This window comes from Delphinus delphis, chromosome 15 (genome assembly GCF_949987515.2).
Source record: "Delphinus delphis chromosome 15, mDelDel1.2, whole genome shotgun sequence".
Classification (NCBI taxonomy): Eukaryota; Metazoa; Chordata; class Mammalia; order Artiodactyla; family Delphinidae; genus Delphinus; species Delphinus delphis.
The window spans coordinates 65,008,715-65,030,449 of NC_082697.1; the positions used below are offsets into that span (position 1 = coordinate 65,008,715).

The window sequence follows — 21,735 nt, forward strand, 5'->3', positions numbered from 1 at the left end:
TTCGTTATTGACCATCTTTTTGATTATAGCCATCTGAGTGGGTGTGAAGTGGTACCTCATCGTGGTTTTAATTTGCATATCCCTACTGACTAATGATGTTGAGCATCTTTTCATATGTTTATTGGCCATTTTTATATCTTCTTTAGTGAACTGTCTATTCAAGACTTGCCCATTTAAAAAATCAGGTTGTTTGTCTTCTTGTTGAGTTGTAGTAATTCTTTATCCTTGATACGAGTTCTTTATCAAATACATGATCTACTTGTATTTTCTCCTAGTCTGTGGCTTGTCTTTTCATTTTCATAATGGTATCTTTGGAAGTGTAGGAGTTTAATTTTTTTTTTTTTTTTTTTTTGTGGTACATGGGCCTCTCACTGTTGTGGCCTCTCCCGTTGCAGAGCACAGGCTCCAGACGCGCAGGCTCAGCGGCCATGGCTCACGGGCCCAGCCGCTCTGCGGCATGTGGGATCTTCCCGGACCGGGGCACGAACCCGTGTCCCCTGCATCGGCAGGCAGACTCTCAACCACTGCACCACCAGGGAAGCCCTAGGAGTTTTTAATTTTGATGAAGTCCAGTTTATCAGTTTTCTCCTTTTTGGCTCATGCTTTTGGAGTTGTATCTAGGAACTCTTTGCATAACTCAGGGTTGTGAGAATTTCTTCCTATGTTTTATTCTAGAAGCTTTATAGTTTTAGCTCTTACATCTAGGTTATATGGTCCATTTTGAATTATTTTTTTGTATGTATGGTGTGTCTAAGTTTATTTTTTTCCATATGGATATCCAGTTGTCTCAGCAGCATTTGCTGAAAAGACTTATTTTGACACCTTTGTCAGAAGTCAATTGGCCATAAAAGTAAGGGTTTATTTCTGAACTCTCAATTCTATTCCATAGATCTATAGGTATGTCCTTATGCCAGTACCACACTTGATTACTATAGCTTTATGGTAAGTTTTGAAACTAGGTAGTATAAGTCTTTTAACTTTGTTCTTCTTTTTCAGAATTGTTTTGGCTCTTCTGGGTCCTTTGCATTTCCATATGAATTTTAGGATCAGCTTGTCAATTTCTACCAAAAAAAAAAAAAAAACCTTTGGGATTTTGATAGGGATTGTACTGACCCTACAGATCAGTTGGAGAGATTTGCCATCTGAAGCAGAGTTAATCTACTGGTGCATAAATTATGTATCATTCATTCTGTTGATAGGCATTCTTTTCTTTTTCCTTCTTTCATTATTATGAACGATGTTGCTGTGAACGCTGGTCACGTCTGCTGGTGACCATATAAAGTGTTTCTCTAGATGAAGGCCCATACCTAAAAGTGGAATTGCTCGGTGTAGGATGTGTGCCTTGTCTGCTTTTCCAGACAGTGCCAAGTTATTTTCCGCAGTAGTTGTGCCAGCCTGCACTGTAGTAGCAGTGGGAGTGTGAGAGTCTGTGCCTTTCAGTGACCTACCAACATTTGGAATGAGCAGACTTTCTATTTTAATTTTTCCAATTTAGGAGGTAATAACATCATATTTTACTGTGGTTTTAATTTGCAATTCCCCGATTATAATAAGATTGAGCATCTTTTCATATGTTTATTGGCCATTGGGGTTTCCTTTTCTGTAAAATGCCTTTTGTTGATTCCTTTTGCTCATTTTTCCATTATGTTATTTGTACCTTTCTTACTGATTTTTAGGATTTAAAAAATATATATTGTGGGCAGTAATTGTCCTCTGATTAATTAGTCTGCTTCCCTCCTTTCCTGCCTGCCTTCTAGCCATCCATCTAGTCATACTTTCTTATACTGAACCATAGATTATCTTTTAATTTATCCATTTGCTTTGGTTCACATTTTTGGTTTTTAATGCCAACTTAATTTTAGGAACTGCTAGTTTCCTTCTAGAATCTTGCTAATTGGAAACAAATGAAAAGCATTCTTTTAGTATTTTTTCCGCAGTGTTAATAAATTCGATAGCAAGTATTTTAGGCAGAGTAATTCGTCAGTTAGTTGCTCAGGAAGTGTTTATAACAATGGTTCTCAACCTTGGCTCACATTAGAATCACTTGGGAGCTTTAAGAAATCCTGATGTCCAAGCTGCGCCCCAGACCAGCTTAATCAGAATCTCTGAGAGTGGGATCCAGGCACTGTTATTTTACAAAGCTTCCCAGATGATTCCGAAGCTGAGAACCCTTGGTTTGTAGAATGCTCATTTCATCCAGAATGTGGTACAGATTGCGGATCTCAGGAACCCAGTGTGTCCTGGGCTTGTTTCAGTGCAGCAGTCACCTGGGGCCCTTGTTGAAAATACTGATTTTGGAGCAGGGAATCTGTTTTTTTAACACATACCCTGGGGGTGCCTGATTTTTATTGGTTTAGGAAACTGCACCAAAGCTTTACAAAAAACTGTGGAATCTTCAAAATAGTGATTTAAAAGGTAACTTCAATTTATGACATTATTATGATTTTAACTTTGGATTAAAAATTTTTTTCTGCTTCCTATTGTCTTTATAAAATACATGTTCTGTGACACCAGCTTGGGAGACAAATCAATGCACAGGTGTTGGGAAACGCCAGCTGTGTTTAATTTGAAATCTTCTGTTTGAATTCTCTCTCCCTCTCACCTCACCAGTGGGCAGTAACCCATCTCTGAGGGGCTCTGGGTAGGAACTCAGGAGATGTCACATCCCTAGGAACCAAGAGCTGTGTATTGTAAACAGTCTCTAGGATTCAGAACTGTTTGTTTTTTCCAAGCCCTGAAATCTCATGGGGTAATTAATTGTTTAAGTTGGAGCTCTCATAAAGGGCATGTGAAAAACACAAAGCAAGGTGTCAGGAAGTGGAGTTCTGTGTACATCCAAATGCCACATTTGGTGTCATTGCCATTGTTTTAACAGCTTACATTCCCCTCACCTCCAATCCCCAAATAACATTCGGGCCATGAGAGGATGTTTTACAAATTAGACACATTGTTTACTTTTAGTTACATAATGCTAAGGAGAAACTTGATGAATGTAATAATTTAGATATTGTGTAACAAAGCCAAACTGAAAACACAATGTCAGCCTACATCTTGATATGATGAACTTTCTAGCCATTCTGTGCACATCGGAAGCGCATACATATGAAAGGACCCTTTCTAAATGTCCAAATAGTTTTTCTTCTTTTAACGGGACATTTTTCCTGTCTGATATAATATGGCAAGGTTTTCTAGTTCCTTATCCAGACTTCTGAATTTACAAGATTTCAGGGCATTACTTCTAGTTCTTCGAAGGAGAGATAGATTTTTGTTTCTGATTATACAAGATGACTTCATCTGGGGTGTTCGGGGCCACGTTGTGTGGCTGCCATCTTCCGTTATGAGTCCTGAACACGTCGATGGCCCTCTGGCGTGAGTGATGGCCGAGGAATTGAGGAATTCCCGGCAAAGCCAAAATGTTCCTGGCTTGCAGAGCACAGTTCCAGAGAAACATGTAACTCTTTGAAGCTTGTCACGTTTCCTTTTAGAAGGAAATTTAAGCGTAAGTATAAATAATAGGTGCTAGTTTAAGACACCCTAGAGATTTGCCTATGGGGTCATTTCATAGAAAAGAACATTTAAGAATCAAGACCATTCTGAAATAGACCAGCGGAGGCAATGCTGAAAGGATGGCGTCACCTGCAGGGACGCTGGTTGACTTCTCTGGTGACCGAGTGCTGACCCTAGTTCAGACCCTCTGGATAAGATTCCTGAGTCGTGGCTTCCTGAGGGAGGTGATGGTGCCTTTCATGAAGAGGCTCTCTTGTGAGCAGAGTTGACTCCCTCTGTCAAAAGCACGGTGGTTTTGCTTGTCATTATACCTCCAGTGACTAGCACTAGGCCTGGCACATGGTATACACCTCCACTTGTTTGTGGAGATCCTTAATTTTCCAGGCCTGGAGTGTTCCAACCCAGTCAGACATGACAGTGACTTTTCTTTTCTCTTCTCTTTTTCTAGTGTTCAAAGCTTCTTTCGGACACAAGTGTTATTCAGTTCTACCCAAGCAAATTTGTCCTTATCACTGACATACTTGATACATTTGGTAAGTACTAGTTTTATTCATCTCAAATCTAAGAAGTACGTTTGTTTTGCCAGAAGTTGGATGGTAGAGTTGCTTTAAATTGGGTTCTGCTGTGGTTTAAATTACTAGGTAAGTCACGAGGGAGACCCAAACTCCCACCCCTACCCTTGCTCCCCTGCTCTAATGAGGGGAGCAAGGGTGCGGGTGCTGTTTTTAAAAGAATTTTAAATTGTGTGTTTCTAACCTTCTGATAGGCTAGCGAGGCGAGTGAGTCAAGCAAGGCAGGCTGGGGAGCACACGTCTTATACAGACCAGCCTCAGTCCGTCGCCGGCCGGCTCATGGCATCTGGAACTCACTTTGTTCAGAACAGAACCTGGCATCTCCTCCCAGCCCTTCCCCACCCGCGCTGGGTTTCTGTCTCAGGGGATGGCGGCACCATGTACCCCCGTGCCCACGCTGGAAATCTGAGTCTTCTCCCCCGTGCCCCGTGTCCAGCCCGTCACCAGGTTCTTCAATTCACCCTCCTCAGTCTCTCCCCCGTATGTCTGCTTTTCTGTCTTCTCTGTTAAAACCTTAGTCCAAGCCCCTGTTCTCTGCCCCATGGATGATGGCTGCAGCTCCTATGAGGTCTTCCTGTGTCACTGTGGCTGCCCCTCGTCCCACACTCCACCCCTCAAGCCGAATGATCTTCGGGAGTGCAGCAGAGAGGTTTAGACTGAAGAGATTAATGACCAGGAGCCCTTTGGAGAAACAGGAGGTCTCCATGCTGCTTGGGGATGGTCAGTGGCCAGAGCATCATGCCGTTAGCAGTTTGCCCAAACCGTGCAGCCTGTAGGCAGAGAGGTGCCCCGCAGGAACTAGGAGACAGTCATCTTCTGAGAACTGAACACACAGGGGGTCGGAACAGACCTTTGCTGTCTTGCCGAGGAAGGACCGACGGGCTCCCAACCTGACGAGTCTTGTCTGTGACCCATTGACAGGTCAAATGTGTCAGAAAATGAAATGTCATTCAGAGAGACCCATTTATTTCTGTGCAGGAGACCGGAGACCTGAGTGTATTAGCTAGAATAAGTGGTAGAAAACCTAACTCATTCATTTCCTCGTGGAAAAGGGGGGAGTATTTATTAGCTTATGGTGAAAAGGCCAGGGATAGTTTCTGGCTTCAGGTATCGCTGGATTCAGGAACTCAAACAGTATCTTCAGGACATTGGCTTTTTCTAGTACTTTTTCTTGTGTTGGCTTCATTCTTAAGCTCCACAAGGTGTCCTCAACTATTATCAGTTTTGCTGCTACTAGTCCCAGGACAAGGAAGGAACTTTTATCCTCGCTTTCCAACAGAAGTCCCAGAATTCCATCTCATTGGCCTGGCTTGGATCACAGGTCAGACCCTGAGCCAGTTATGGGATCTGGGGGATGAAATGTGCAGGTTATCCAGAGCTGGTTGCCCCAAAGGAGAAAGGGTGATGCTGTTGCCAGAGGAAAGGGGAATGGGAGCCAACTGGGTTAAAGGAAGAGATGTCCCGGCCAAACGACGGGACCTTTGGGTTCAGATGATCCGGGAAGGTGGCATCGGGCACTCTGCTGGGTGCTGAGGTTGTGTCAGCAAATACGAAACAAAAATCCCTGCCTTCGTGGGCTGTGCCAGAAAGAGAGGATTTGCAGAACAAATAAGTAAACCTGATTGTGTGTTAGACAGGGATTGGTGCTGTGGATGAAGAAAACCCAAACCAGGGCAGGGTGAAGCGGGCAGCGCCTTTATGTAAATGGGGGTTCGGGGGAGGCCTCGCTGGGAAGTCGGTGTGTGGGCAAGTACTTGAAGGAGGTGAGAGATGAGCCGTATGCTGGCAACGTGGGGCCGGCTTATGACCAAGGAACAGCCAGTGCAAACACCCTGGGGTGGGAGCAGCCCTGGCAGGTCTGGAGAACTGAGAGGCCAGCGTGGCTGGAGGGGGGCGGGTGGGGTGGGGATGTGGCCAGAGAGCCTGGTGGGCCATGTAGGCCGTTGGAAGGACTTGGGCTTTGAGCCCGAGGGCATGAGGAGCCGCCCAGGGTGTTGAGCACGGGAGGCGCAAGTTCCAGTTTGGGTTTTAATGGGCTCCCTCTGGCTGCTGTGTTGAGACTAGACGGTAGGGCGAGGGTGGAACGGGGGGGCCCGGTTGGGAGGCCGGTGCAGCATTCCAGGTGAAAAATGAGGGTGGCATGGCCCCGGGGTGGCGGTGGGGATGGGGGAAGGTGATCCAGGACAGATGGGTGCATTAGGCTCTCAGAACAGATATCCATCGCACGCCCCTTGGGCCTTGACCTGTCCTCATACCCAGCTTGCCTTCCGGGAGCGAGGATGTTAGTCAGCGAGAGAGGCCAGTGGCTATGTCTGGTTCCCCTGACAGTTCTGTATCTCATGGTGAGTCAACACATTGGCCTTCTGGTTTCCCTCGCCAGCCTCCTGCAAGTTTCTTTTGCATGAGTCAGCATCCCCGGGTGAGACTAGCTCTGAGACCATTGCTTGAGCCTGCGAGCCTGGCCAGATCCAGACGTTAACCTTGTGAGAATATGGGGCGGCCGTTCTGTCAGCCTCTGTGGTGGCGGCCCAGTCCCATGCCTCGGCCGGCCGGGATGCACTGTAGATGCCCGCCGTCCTTGCTGTGTCCCAGAAATTAGCTGGGCCAGGAGCGGAGAATAACGGTGATAAATCCTCAACAAATCAGGGTTTTCCTTGGGCCTGCCTCTCTGTTCTAGGTGCTTTAGTGAACCTAAGTCATGCCGTCCTCATGACAGCTCTGTGAGGTAGGGTCTGTAATTATCCCCACTTCACAGACGAGGAGCCTGAGGCACAGGGAAGTAGCCCCCAGGCTAGTGAGGGGCAGAGCTGGGACCCAAATTGAGTTCTCTCTGCGGTCAGAGCACCTGCTTTATTTCTCTTGTACTTGGCTCATGGGGGAAATTCTACAAAACTACAAATGCGTGTACCTTTGACCCAGCAACTTTGCCTCTGGGAATTCATCCAACCCAAGTGACCGTCCATAGGAGACCAGTTAAACAAACGATGGCACGTCTGTATGCAGCAGTACAGGAGGCCTCTGAGAGTGAGGACGTGCTGTGTTCCAATGTGGAAAGATCCCCAGGGTACATTATCAGGTGAAAAACTCAAGATGCAGAACTGCTATGGGGTATGTTCCGTTTTGTTTAAGAAAGGAGGAAAACTTAGAGCGCTTGGTTGTTTTCACTTGCGTGTGCCTAAAGAAACATTAGAAGGATCCCCAAGGAGCTAACAAGAGCGGAGACCCTCAGAGGGTGGCTTGAGCAGTGAGCTGGACAGGACGGGCTGAGGGAGAACCTTCATTGAGTACCTCCTGCAGCCTTTTGAATTTTGAATGGTGGCCATGTTTTACCTCTTCAAAGCATTCCCAGAGGTGCCCTTGTCCAGATCTGTTGTGAATAGCTTTCCTCAGGAGCGCGAGGCAGCCTGCGTGTGCAGGTGCTCGAGACACTTTGTTATGCTTTGGGGCTAACGAGCAGCTTTCCCCTTTTAAAAAGGGGGCGGAACTGGCCTTGCTTGGGTAGCAGCTCCGAGTGCTGAGGTCCGTTGTGCATGTGTTGCTGGTGGTCAGTGGTTGTGAATGAGGCTGACCGAGGGTGGGAGCGTCTTGCTGGGCAAGGATGCGGGACACGGCCCCAGGCGTCTGCAACTGCAGCGCTTTAGCTGGGATTTCCCTGGAGGCAGTGAGCACAGAGCTGGGCTCTGGCGTCTCTCTGCCTGCATTCGTTGCCTCTCCTCCTACAGGGTTGTGTGAACTTGAGCCTTGGTTTCTTCACTTGTGAAATGGGCATGATAGGCCTTGCCTCTGGGGGTTTCTGAAGAGAATTAAATGAGAGAATGTGTAGGAAGCACGTGATGTCCTTCCTCTTTTAGGAGCTGGCAGGGTCAGTGTGAACAACTTAGAGCCGTGGCTGGCACGAAGTAAGGTGCTCAGAAACCGTTAACTGTCGTCACTGTTGTTAACGATCTATATTAGTGTCCTTGATTTATAAGAAAGTGAATCAAGAAAGAAAATCTAGGGTCAGGTATTATTTCTCAAAATAGTTGTCCACTAACTTAACAAAGGAAAACAAATATTCACCAAACTCTTTTGGCCAAAAATGGTTTTGTGGTTAAAGGCCTTAGGATATGAAGGTGAAATATAAAAGTTGTGCTTTCGTTTTTAAAAGAAAGCTAGTTTTGGAGAGATGGCAAGCTTTTTGTGGAGGAAGTAAAGGCATTGGGTTCTCTTAAGCCCGGTCCACGCACTCTAGGAGGTATGAGAAGTCACATGGTTGCCCAGCGTGGCTTGCTGTGCTGTGTGATGGCCAAGGTAAACTGCATGTAGTTCCAATGCCCGGGGTTCTGTGCTCATCTCAGAGGAGGCCTCTCTTGGCATCAGGTGTGGCTGCCTTGGGGAGCCCGTGACTGCAGGTTACTTCCTGCCAGGAGGACAAAGGCAGGTGGCTTTGAGAACTGGAGCCTGGTCCCTGAGGCTTCCTGGCAACTTCTAAATTGAATCCACGGTTTGGGGCAGTGATTCTCATCCTCGGCTGCATACCTGGGGAGCTTTAAAAACACTTCTTTCTGATGGTCACGCTGTGCCCCAGATCGTTTGCGTTAGCATCTCTGAGAACAGACGCAGGCATCAGCGCATTTTCAAGTGCCCCAGGTGCTCTGAGTGTTCAGCTAAGGTTGAGAACCCCTGGGTTAGAGGGAGGAGGGAGGCACCCACAGTGCCTGCCTGAATCAATGGTTCTCACACTTGAGTGTGTATAAGAATTTCCCGTTAAGGTTATTCAAAATTCATATTCCTAGTCTTCACCCCCCGGAATATTCTTTTTCACTGGCTCTGAGGTGGGCCCCAGGAATGGACATTTTTAACAAGTGTCTTTTGGTGATGGTAATGTAAGTAGTCCACACTGGGAGAGGCATCTAGGGCTCTTCTCAGCTTGGCTGGCTTCCTGCATGTTAACCTAGCATTCTGTCATTTCTTGATGATGTCATTTGATTTCATGTTCTTTGACCAGAAATGATCCTGTAACTCTCCTGTCTTTTTCCGCGTATGGACAAGGGGTGTGGTTCTTTGTAGCCCTGAATGGTGGGGTTGTGCGGGGGAAAATAGGCATGGGAAAATACTTTCAACATCAAAGGTGATTTGGGAAGGTCCAGAAACTGAATAGAGCTGTAACTTTTATCCTTTGAATATTGATAGCATTTTCCATAATAACATTCGTACAGAATACATAAAACTTTTTGTGCTAGGCTGACCTGTAGACCAAGTCCAGACTGCACACTTGTATTTGTAAGTAAAGTTTTATTGGAAACAGCCACATCCATTTGTTTACCTATTGTCTATGGCTGCTTTTGAGCTACAGTAGCAGAGTTGAGTAGTTGCAATGGTGATCTCTGACCCACACAACCTAAAATATGTTCATCTATCCATCCAACAAAGATGAAGCACCCACTGTATGTCAGGCACTGATCTAGGTACTGGGAATATGTCAGTGAACAAAACAGGCACAAATCTCTGCCCTTGTAGAACTTGTATACCTAGATGAATCTCAAATTCCAGTGCTTCTAGGTACCAGGCAGATTACGTAAGTGCGTGAAGCAGGCTGTTGATGAAAGACAGTAGGGAGCAGTGGAGACTGTGGCAAACTGGGTAGTTTTCAGGGGGCAGCTACTAATCTATTCAAGCTCATTTTTATCCTAGAGGGATGTGGGTCATTTTTGGCGCGTAGTTTGTGAAGGAGCAGGAAATCTGGGGGTTTTTTCTTCCAGTTTAATTGAGACATAATTGATATACAACACTGTATAAGTTTAAGAAGTACAGCATAATGACTTGACTTACATACAGCATGAACTGATTACCACAGTAAGTTCAGTGAAAATCCATTCTCTCATATAGACACAAAATTAAAGAAATGGAAAAAAATTGTTTTCATTATGATGAGAACTCTTAGGGTTTACTCTCTTAACTTTCATATATAGCATACAGCAGTGTTAATTATATGTATCATGTTGTACATTACATCCCTAGCACTTATTTATCTTATAACTGGAAGTTAGTACCTTTTGACTGCCTTCATCCAATTCCCCCTCCCCCAACCTTTGATAACCACAAATCTGATCTCTTTTGCTATGAGTTTGTTTGTTTCTTTTTGAAGTATAACTGACCTTTGTTAGTTCCTGTTACACAACAGTGATTTGATATTTCTGTACATTTCAAAATGATCACCATGATAAGTCTAGTTACTGTTTGTCATTTTACAAAGATCATACATAGTTATTGACTATATTCCCCGCACCATATATTTCACACCCATGACTCATTTATCTCTCTCACCTATTTCTCACCTTCCCCTCCCCACTGGCAACCACCTGTTTGTTCTCTGTATCTATGACTCTCTGTTTTGTTATATTTGTTCGTTTTTGTTTGTTTGTTTTTTAGTTTCCACATACAAGTGAAATTATACAGTATTTGTCTTTTTCTGTCTGACTTATTTTGCTTAGCATAAGTGAAGGATCACTTTTCTGCCTAGAGCAGAAAGTCCCCTCTTTTAATTAAAAATCTAAAATTAAAAAAGAATCATGGCTAAAAATTTGTCCCACTAGGTGGCAGCATACTATCACAAGTAGAAGCTCATATGGGAGACGCCACCGTCTCTGTCCCTAATTAACAAACATTAATTTATTGTTTGCTTCTGAAGGGCACAATGCTGACACCATATGTCCTTTTCTCCCCAGGAAAGCTGGTATACGAGCGCATCTTTTCCATGTGTGTGGATAACCACAGCATCTTACCAGGTAATGTCTTAGCTTTTCCATGGGTTTCATGCTGCCCTCAAGTCAGGATTAGAAGGTTTATATCAAGTCAGGATTTGTTGAGACCTGAAATAAAGGTTTTTGTGTTTGTTTGTTTTGGTGTGTTAAAAGTTAAAGAAACGCCTTTACGGATTTCTGATCATCTCAGTCTTCAAAAAACATTAGATTTTCCAACAGCCCAGCTAGGGATTTGGGCAAGTAATTTGAATCTGCAAGAATGAAGAGGTATTACAATTAGATTCAACTGAACTTTTATACCAACTTCAAGTTCTCTGCTGCTGGACATTTAAATATTTTTCCTATATGTTTTTCCTAAGAAGCAAATTACTTTATAAAATCAACTTTATATTAAGGAACAATGTCAAATAAATCAATAATAACAGATGCTTTGAATCTACATTCTGTGCCCAAGTGATGTTTGCATTAAATTTATTGCCACTCAGTTTTAAACTCTCAGGAGGTTATAATGGGACAGCTAGATCACAAATTTCTTTTGTCACATAAATGATGATGATGGGGCCAGCAGCACGGAACGCCCAGCAACAGCGTCCTTTCCCTCTTATTCCTCCTTTCAAGTTCCTAGCGCTGCTGAGAGGAAGCGCGCTTATCTGTACAAGTTAGAACAAGCTCACTCCACCTTCATCCCACCTCCTTCTGCTTCTAGCAGCGGCACTTCCCTGGAGGATGAAGAGATGGCATGTGAGAGTACCCGTAATTTGACCTCTTTTCTTTTTGTCTGTTTATCTGTCTTGCCTTTCTGTCTCTTTCTTTCCCCCTCCCTCCCTTCCTTCCTTCCTTTCTCTTTCTCTCTTTTGCTCTCTTTCACTGTGTCTCTTTTTTCCCTCCCTTTCTCTCTCTTTCCTTTTTTTTCCTTTCTTACCTTCCTTCCATCTATATTGTTAAAAACTATTTAATATGTACATTTCTCAGAGAGAAAGACAGAACTCTACAGACCTTTCGGGTTAGAAAAGCTCTTAGGAATCACCGTGTCTCATTGTAGGTGGGCAAACCCAGTGGGGAAGAGTCAGGGACTTGCCCACAGGCCTGCCACCAGCTAGCGAGAGCCTGGTTTTTAGCGCTGGGCCTGCGCCATCCAATATGGTGGCCACTGGTCACGTGGGGCTCTTGAACACTAGAGATGTGGCCAGTCCAAACTGAGATGTGCTGTGAGTATAAAAAAAAAAAATACCCTGGATTTCAGAGACTTTTTTTTTTCTTTTGGCTACACTGAGTGGCATGCGGGATCTTAGTTCCCCGACCAGGGATCAAACCCATGGCCCCTACAGTGGAAGTGCAGAGTCTTAACCACTGGACCACCAGGGAAGTCCCTCAGACACTTATACAAATAAAAGACCATGAAGTATCTCACTAATTTTTAAGTTGATTACATGTTGAACTGATACTTTAGATGAATTGGATTAAATGAAGTAAATTGTTAAAATTTCACCTGTTTTGTTTTAGCTTTTTGAATGCTGCTCACATGATATTTCCACTGGACACTGCTGCTCTAGACCCTCCCCTCCACCACATCATACCTGCAATGTTTTTTTTTTTTTTACATCTTTATTAGAGTATAATTGCTTTACAATGGTGTGTTAGTTTCTGCTTTATAACACAGCGAATCAGTTATACATATACATATATTCCCATAGCTCTTCCCTCTTGCGTCTCCCTCCCTCCCACCCTCCCTATCCCACCCCCCTAGGTGTTCACAAAGCACCGAGCTGATCTCCCTGTGCTATGCAGCTGCTTCCCACTAGCTACCTATTTTACATTTGGTAGTGTATATATGTCCAACAGCTCCTCCCGCATTCTAGGCTTCTCAAGACTTGGAGGCAGGGACAAGCCTGATGGAAAGGCTTCTCTGTCAACTTAAGGATTTGGGAAACTCGGGTGCATTTATTTTACACTTGCCAACTTTTCTTCCATATGCTATACCAGCAGCAGTAAATTCTTAGCCTGCAGGCAGAAATAAACTCAGATAGGTGTTTTCTTTGGCTATAACAGTATTTTTTAAAATGCTTCTTCTTATAGGTTCTACTTCTTCCTATTGTTGTATACCTAACTGCTTAAAAATATTTATATTACCTGACTGGCCCCTAAGGGCATTTGTGTTTGCACCTATTGCAATAGTTTTCCTTCCTCTTAGTTTTCACTAACTATACAAACAACATTTTAGGGCTAGTTAAGGAAGCATTACTAATAACTTTCTCCCTACCTAAACTATAAAAATTCAGAATAAAAGGCTACTTTCATGTTCACTTTTAGTTCTTATCTAAATATACTAATTAGCACGTTTATCACTAAATTCTTCCCTCCCAAAATACCTTTTTTTTTTTTTTTTTTACCTTGAATCGGGCTTTTGCTTTCTTGAAAATAATTTCATTTTCCCCCCTTTCAGTTAAAATCTTCATCTGCATGTGTTTTCTGCTTCCCAGAACCTGAAAGGGAGAGGGGCAAACTTTTCTCAAAAACATCAATAATGTTGGGGATGACTCTTAACAGTAATTATGAAGAAAGCTTTGAAACCTACTATGCAGAATTCTGCCCAAAGAAATTATGTGGAGAGAGAAGTCCGGTGGCGTGTGTACTCATTCTTTCCATTTGAATCAAGTTCAGATTGTGAACTTAGTATTCGAGCCCTTTACCTTCAGGAGTTTTAACTAAGGCATAGCTCTTATGACCTCAGAAAGATACCAGTGTCCTTTGGGTTCACGGAAAGTATATGCTACTAGTTGTGTAGTTTTCCCCCAACATTTCTTAATCCAGCATATGACTGAAGAGGCAATGTACTCTAAGTGATAAAACAATTCTATTTCCATGTTGGGAGAAATAACTTGGGATTATTGTGTTGTGGCTCTCCTCATCAACTGGGGGCATTCCTATCTTCAGTTTTTCTCCATGGCTGATGTAAGCTGCATCTGGATAAGCAATGTCCTTAACTGACCTGGCCTTTCAGGCACATATTAAGGTGACGTGGCACCCCTATAAGCCTTGTTATGTAAAGAGACCTCTCACTGCCAGGGTAGAAACTTGGCAAATGAAAGAGAACTAGAGTCGCTGGTGTCCTCCCTCCTCCTAAAATATCCACAGAAGTTAGGGTTGAAAAAAGAAACACCATAAAAGAAAAATAAGTGAGAACTAGAGGAAAATATCTTTGGTCTTTGTTACATCAAAGCCTCTTCTTAATTAATTTCCAAATTCTGAATTCATTCTCCACGTAGCAGCTCAAGCACTGAAGTATAAGTCACGTCATGCCATGCCATTCCTCTGCCCAGAACTCTTCAGGGAGTTTCCGTCATACTTAGAAAAACTCTCAGACTCCTCACCAAGGCTGCAACCCCGCATGACCTGGTTTGTGATGCCTGCTTCCCCCCTTCTTGCTCTCACCACTTTGGCTCCCTTTCCTGTTCTTTGACCACACCAGAGGTCATACCTACCACAGGGCCTTTGCACTTGCTGTTTCTTCCTCCTGGAATACATTGCCTCCACATCTAAGCATGGCTAGCTCCTTTTTATAATTCAGGACTCAGCTCAAATGCTCCATCTGCAGGAGACTTCTTTGACTGACACCCTGTCTAATGAATCCCCCCTGCCAGATTAACTCAGGTCACTCTCTAGTCCATACCTCGTTTTATATCTTTCATAGTGTTGACTGCTATTGCATGTTATCTTGTTTGCATGCTTATTCCTTTCTGTGTTTATTATGTTTCTTCCCCCACTGGAATGTAAGCTTCATTAGGGCAGGGTCTCTCTTATGTGCTGTTATCTGCCTGGAGCCTAGAATACCACTTCTAGTTGGTTCCTAAGACGTTTGTATTGAGCAAATGAAGTAATGTATATTGAGTTTTCTGTAACATTTTTTTTCTTCCAGTTTTGTTTATTTACTTTTTTCTATAATATTTTAAAGTCCTGTATAACATAATCCTTTTCCTGAATTATTCCTTGAGCTGGAAGGAAAGCCTAAAGCCTTTATATTGCATATGAAGATTATTGTATAGCTTTCAGTCAATGTGTACACGCAGGGCAACTTGCCTTTTGTGTGATGTCCAGCTCTCTCTGGCAGACTGAATCCCTGTCATCCCACCCTTTGCTGCTGCACTCCATTCCCTCAACTGAAAAGCAAGAGTTTTTCTTAGATGACCTCAGAGACTTATTTTTGCTTTTGGGTCTCAAGTCACATGATTTGGTCATATGAAGGGAAATTAACCCCACCTCTCCCTTTTCCAAAAGGCAAGATTGACAAACGAATTTAAGAATAACCCTTATCTTTTCCTGTCTGGATCTCTTGGAACTCGAAAAAAAGTTACTTTGAAGTGCACGGGTTCAGGCCAGGAAAGGGAAAATGGTAATTTCCCTTCCCTTTGAAAATGGCAAGTGAAGAATTCTCGAATGAATGAAGCATGCCAGAACGTCCAAAAATAGACGAATCCTTGAGATTGCAATTCCAAAATATCTGCCGTTGTGATGAGTGACTGTTCTCAGCTCCTGAAGTACCTAGAGTTTTATCTTTTTGCTGATTCCCTAGATATTTTGATCACCTTAATGGTGTACCACCAAGTAGCAGAAAGTAGAGTCAGGGATGAACAATGAGCCACTGAACAGCAAGGTGAGACCAGCCCGCAAGCTAATGCTCATCCGTTACGTTCTGTAGTAATTAATTTCTCCTGTTTTGATTGAATCCTGAAAGGGTAAAGCACACCCAGTGGTGGGATCGGGCTCCAATCTGTGTGGAAATCATTTAGAAGAAATCATTTTCATGTAAGAGTTCAACAATGGCCTTCTTGGAGTGGATGAGTTTTTTGTTGTTTGTTTTTGTTTTCATTTTTCCGTACTCTTCCATTCCTTATTAAGATGTGTGTCATGACTGGGCTTGGTTGTCAGTGCCAGAAAACTCCAAATCGCAGTAAGGAAGATGAGGGCTAGTGGGCAGCCAGCCCGTGGTGCCAACAGTCCTGACTTCGGTCTTGCTCTTGTGGTTCGAGATGGTTATGGAGGTCACAGCCATCGTATCTGCGTTCTAGCCGGCAGGAAGGAAGAAGGAACGAAGATCAAGCCCTTTCCCTTACAGCTAGTTCCCAGACCTTGCGCTTTTGTTTATATCCTGGGGCCAGAACTTGGTCACATGGCCACACTGAGCTGCAAGGATGGCCGTGTGCCCAGCAGAAAGTGAGAGTTCTATTAAAGAGGAAGAGAGTAGATAAGCGGGGAAAGTGGCACTTTTGCCACAAAGTGACTCAAGTCTTAGTGCCATATTGAGCTGGCAGCCTAACCCTGGCTGGTTTCTCGCCTCAGAGTCTTGCTTTACCTTTCAAGTCTGGTCCATGTGATATTTAGAGCACAAACACTGATCGATCACATTTATTATTACAGTTGCAGGTTCCTCAAGCATCTGGAATTCTCAGTAGTATCACCATAATTACTGGTGGGTACACCAAGAGGCAGTGGCTAAGAATATAGGCTGTGGCTAAGAATATAGGCTGCGGAGCCAGACTGCCTGAGTTGAATTCTAACTCTTACGTCTGTTTTTTTTTTTTTCATTAGTTCATGTCTTTTATTAACCAATACACAATTACTTGTCTTCTGGTTTGTTGAAACAATAGGTCAGACAACATTTGCCACGATAATGTCTGTCAAAGTGGCTGACCATAAAAGCTCCAGCACATTTACCTGAAGGGCACTCCCGACGAAGGCGGCTGATTTTGCTGTTCTCCTCCACCTTATAGTGTTTCAGGACAGCCAGCTTAACCTTCTTTCTCTTATGCTTGTTCTGCCTGGGAGTGGTGTAAGACTTCTCCTTCCTTTTCTTAGCACCACCACGGAGTCTCAACACAAGATGAAGAGTGGACTCCTCTTGAGTGTTGTGGTCCAAGTACATCCATCTTCCAGTTGCTTGCCAGCAAAGATCAGTCTTTGCTGGTCAGGAGGAATTCCTTCCTTGTCCTGGATCTTGACCTTTACATTCTCTATCGTATCCGAGGGTTCGACCTCGAGAGTGACGGTCTTCCCCGTCAGGGTCTTCACAAAAATCTGCATGTTGGCGGCGGTACCACCGCAGATGGCAGGTCCAAAAGGAACTCTTACGTCGGTTTCCTGTGTGCCCTGGGCAAGTCCCTAAGCTTCTCTGTGCCTTGCCCTCTGTGTCTATGAAAGAGGACAATAAAAGTATGTAACTTGGAGGGTTCTTGTGGGGATTAGGTGAGCTGATGTCTAGACACTGTGGACGGCGCCTGGCACTTAGAAAGCCTTTGTGTGTCAGCTATCATTGCCACCAGTTGTTTCCTAATAATAATGATATTTGGAAGGAAAAACATGGAAGGACTGGGTGCCCCACCCCTTCTTCTGCTCCATTGTAACTTTTTTTTGTCCTAGGACTCATATCAGCTCTAACAGATCCCAAGAATTAGGGGCTGATAGATATTATTTTTGTTTTACAGATCACTTCTCTCCAGAGAATGTAAATGACACAGCCAAAGAAACATGCTTAAATTGGTTTTTCAAGATTGCTTCCATCAGGGAACTCATTCCGAGATTGTATCCTTTTTTTCTGTCTGATGGTTTTAAAGATAGGCTGCAAGAGTTGCACTGCTAATAGAAGCCATGTAATGGGCTGCCCTGAAATTCCTGTTGAAAATGCAGTTCTCTTACGGTTGCTAGCCTGGAAGTACAGGGCCAGCCACGTTGTCCACGAGGTCCTTGGACTCTGGCTCTCCCCAGTTTTCTGTTTTTTTACTTTGACTATAGTGCCATGTACCAGGCTTTTGTTTCCCTGAGGAACATTCCCACATTAATTTTCTCAATTAAAATGCTTCATCTTTTTGTGTTTTCTCTGGTTTCAAGAACTTGAAAGGAACAGGGTCAAGCTTCTCTGCACAAACACCAGTGTTGAAGGACAGAGAATTCAACTTACACACAAATGGAATCTTAGTTCTCTGTGTTTCATCCTTTTCCCCATAAAGCCTCAACTGGAAATGCTCAAAACCCAGTTTAAATTTCAGCATGCGACCATACATCAGCGTACAACGTTTTCCAGATTTTATTATAAATAAATATAAAACCTTGAAAACCAAGTATAGAAACCACAAGCCACTCACTAATTTAATTCTCTGGATTGCTGAGAGTCACTGTGGCCCCCTTTCCTGAAGACTCACCAAGTTCTCTGCATGAATAGTTGAGGCTTTTCCCCATAGGGAACAGACCATCTGGAAAATGTCTTCCTTAACAGAATGTTTTCGTAGCTATGTGGAAGCATCCATCCTGAAGTGTAACAAGTTCCTCTCCAAAACGTAAGGCTCTTGTTAAAAGTCCGGGACCATACATTTCCAAAAAATTTCTCTCTCATATATGCCTGTGCACACGCATACACACACATACTAATGACGATGTCATAGCAGCTGTCGTTCTTTGAGTACTTAGTGTGTAGCAGATCTGGGGTTAAGCACCTTCCATCCATTTTCTCGTTCAATCCAAATGAAAACTTAAAGCAGAGATAGTTTTTTAATCTCCATTTTACAGAGAAGAAAACTCAAGCTGGGAGCGGTTGGTTGACTAACTCATGGAAGTTCAGCTCAACTGTATTTGAATCCTAGCTCTGCTATTACTAGCTGTGTGGTCTTGAGAAAGTTACTTAGCATCTCTGACCCCCAGTCTCCTCTGTGGACAAGGCCCTAAGAAGGGGTCTGTGAGGGTCTGGTGAGCTGGACACACCACACTGGGAGCGACACCCGTGGGCCCTCACTCATTGTCTTTGCGGCTGCTGTCCAAGATGATGTCAGAAGGAAAAAAAGCCTTTGCCCCTAAGCCCTTTGCTACTCTGGGTCACCTCGGGCATTGTACTGAGAGTAGTTTTGCAGAGCCGGGAGAAACCAGATCTGCTTTCTGCAGAGCTGCTGAAAGACTGAGTGGTGTTGGATCCCGTCTAGATAATCAACTCCTCAAAGCCATGGGCTGACTCACGGAGCTCTGAGGAATAGTCGGGTTGGATTTAGAATGTGTACCAAATGTGTTTGATTGGGATCTGGGAATGCCTGGGGGAGTTTGTGGGGATAACGTGGTGCTGAAGAAAGAGTTATTTTGCCTCACCAGTTGGGGGAGAATAATGCCCAAGGCAGATGGAAGTCCCACGTGGCAGGAGGAATAAATAAGTCACAGTTCACACTGAGGGGGATGCGGATGTTAGCCTGAGGTGCTGGGTGTCAGGTGCTAGGAAGGGGCGGGGCACAGGGCGCAAATCAGTACCAAAGGAATATGGATACGACGAAAATATCAAGACGGTCAAGGAGTGAGCTGTCAATGGAAAATAATCGGGGGACAAAAATCGTTAAATTAGTAAAATAAATGTGACCTCAAGCAGGAAAAGAGTGAAGGTTAGACTCCAGCACTGAGCAAATGGTAAAGATAAAAGAAACCATTCAAAGTATGAATCGTGGCAAGAGAGAAAGACTTGTTACGTGGCCTTAGAAGACTCAGACTTTGACCTTGGTTTGGTTCCGAAGCTTGATTTTCCCCCCTGCGTTTAGGAAGTCTAGATTTTTTTATTAAAAAAAAAAAGAAAGAACAGAGAGTTCTCCCACGGGGTGTAATGCTGCTGTCTTTTTGCCTCTAACAGGGGGATTTCAGAGTGTCTGCCCCGGCTGACTTGCATGGTCCGAGGGATCGGGGACCCTCTGGTGTCGGTGTACGCCAGGGCCTACCTGTGCAGGGTAAGCTGCGTCCCTGCACTCGCGCCTGTGGCCGTGTCCTGTCTCCTCTAATGTTCACGCTTCTCCCTCCCCGCCACCTCACCAGTCACTGGAAGAAGGACTTTATTAGCTGCTAATTTTAGAGCACAACTTGTTCGCAGAAAGCAGAACTGTAGGATTCCTTTTAAAAATTAATTTCAAAGTAGACCCACTTACCAGTAACTCTAATTAGGGGGTGTTTAAGGTCATCTTCTTAGAAACGAACTAAGTTTCAGAACTAATTGTTTCTCCCTTCTTGCTGGGAAGGAGGCTCCCAGAGCCTTTCGGCTGATAGGTTGCTTTGCATTGACTCGAAACATGCTTTCCCTTTGTCTTTGAATTCGATTGTTTTATTCGATTTTTGGTCTCTGTATTAAAGAGTTGGATTGGAGTGCGAGTTGGTGAGGGCTGTCTGGCAGGGCGAGGCGCCTGGTGACGGCGGGCATCAGGGTCTGTGCCGCCTGGCCTTGGAGGGCTGCTCTGCTGGTGAGGATTGTAAATCACTCAGCCTTTCTCTCCTTTAAAGCACCGTGAAGCTCCTACTTAAAACTAGTACGTTTTTCATTTATGAAAAATGCACCCTGCGGAGAGTTTACACTCATTTTTCTTCAACTCACATGGGGCCTTTGCCTCTGGTAGCTTTCTGTGGAGTCCCCCTTGCTAGTTCCGTTGGCATTGTTCACCTTTAGAGAGGGGTTATTGCCCCTGTTCTTTAGGGTCCTGATGAACCCCAGACTTCCAGTGCCAAGAAATCAGAAGGCGAGGACCGTAGCCTTTGATCCGCTTCTTTTATGTGACGTCTAACAAATGACAGAAGCCCTGTGGTCTCCAGTGTCACAAAGAAATCAAACAGTCATTGCCCTCAGAGTGAGGAGCAGACATCCTTAGGAAGGATACTTTTTATAGGTCCACTCCCTGATAAGGGAGAAAAGAAAAAAAGAAAGAAAGAAAAAGCTTTCCGTTAAAGGGCACTTGCTCCCTCGTAGTAACCGAGGCCGAAGCGTTTACGCGTTGCCATCTGCTTGAAACTTGGCGTGGATTTTTCCTACGGGAACATCAGATATGTTTCCTAGAGCTTCAGCTTTGGAATATCGGGAGCTTGAACGCTCCAGCCGTGTCAGCGTTTGCTGAGGGCCTATTCTGTGCAAAATGCTGCTGGATCCTGCGGTGGGATGAAAGGATACTATCACTTGTGCATTTGTGCTCTGCTGCCTTTCCCCTTGTAGGACACATCACATTCTTTGAACTCACCTTGACGTCAGTAATAGTAGAATAATAAGGATCTAGAATCTCAGTGTGTTTTATGACACACAGTTATTAAGCAGAAATCAGAACGTGGGTGGAAATATTCATTCCTTACAAACCTGTTCCAGTTTTAAAGTTTGAAGTAAGGTACACAGCCTAGTGAAAGATGATATTTGTTGCATATAACGTGCCTTTGCATGACAGATGCAACTTTAAAACTCAGTGGCAATGAGGAGATGCGCTATATCCGAAATCATTTGTGTCAATTTAGGCAGAGCACTGATTTCCCTGGTTGGGTAGTTACTGAAAATCTTCTGATATAAAAAGAAGGAGACAGTGGTGCATTAGTAAGGATTCTTTCAATTGCAAGTGGCAAAACCCCAATTCATAGTACTTTGAAGCAAAAGGGGGGAAATTGTTGGCCGTTGCGTCTGAAGAGCCTGAGGTAGTGCATGCATGGCAGACCCAGGGCCCCCAAACCATGTCAAGAATTGTCTCCTCCCTCATTGCTCAGCTCTACTCTCCTCTGTGTGACTGCACTCTGAGGCTTTCTTTTTCCATATGGTGGAAAGACCTCCATCCTCTTGACTTAGGAACTCCAGTGGCAAGAGTGCCTTTTCCGCAGTAGTTCCAGCCAGAGTTTCAGGGCAGAAACTCACTGCACCACCTTGGGTCCCTTGTCCATAGGTAGACCAGTCACTGTGGCCATGGGATGGGATATGCCTACGGACTGAGCCTGGGTCACGTGCCCACCCCTGCAGCTCAGGGTCGGCCGGGTCCAGCTCTGCCACAGACCTGGTCTGAGAGGGAAGTTTGATTTCCCGAAGACAAATCCACTTTACTGATTCCAGAAACAAAGGGAATGAATGGCAGGCAGGCAGAAACAGCAGATGGAAATCATGAGTA

General features: G+C 44.3%; 1 protein-coding gene and 1 pseudogene across 3 annotated transcripts in view; one reads left to right on the top strand and one right to left on the bottom strand.

Moving 5' to 3' along the window:
- The window catches only part of VPS35L (VPS35 endosomal protein sorting factor like), a 128,832-nt gene that overhangs the window by 24,080 nt on the left and 83,017 nt on the right, over positions 1-21,735 (top strand). For 2 of the 3 annotated variants that reach the window (XM_060031838.1, XM_060031837.1), the window contains 5 exons: positions 3,956-4,040; positions 10,787-10,846; positions 17,302-17,398; positions 18,103-18,150; positions 19,473-19,566. In XM_060031838.1, the coding sequence (XP_059887821.1) occupies positions 3,956-4,040; positions 10,787-10,846; positions 17,302-17,398; positions 18,103-18,150; positions 19,473-19,566 (384 nt within the window). Of the gene's footprint in view, positions 1-3,955; positions 4,041-10,786; positions 10,847-17,301; positions 17,399-18,102; positions 18,151-19,472; positions 19,567-21,735 lie in introns of those variants that run through there. The other variant, XM_060031839.1, reaches the window with a different exon arrangement.
- LOC132438785 (ubiquitin-ribosomal protein eS31 fusion protein-like) lies at positions 16,415-17,231 on the bottom strand (annotated as a pseudogene).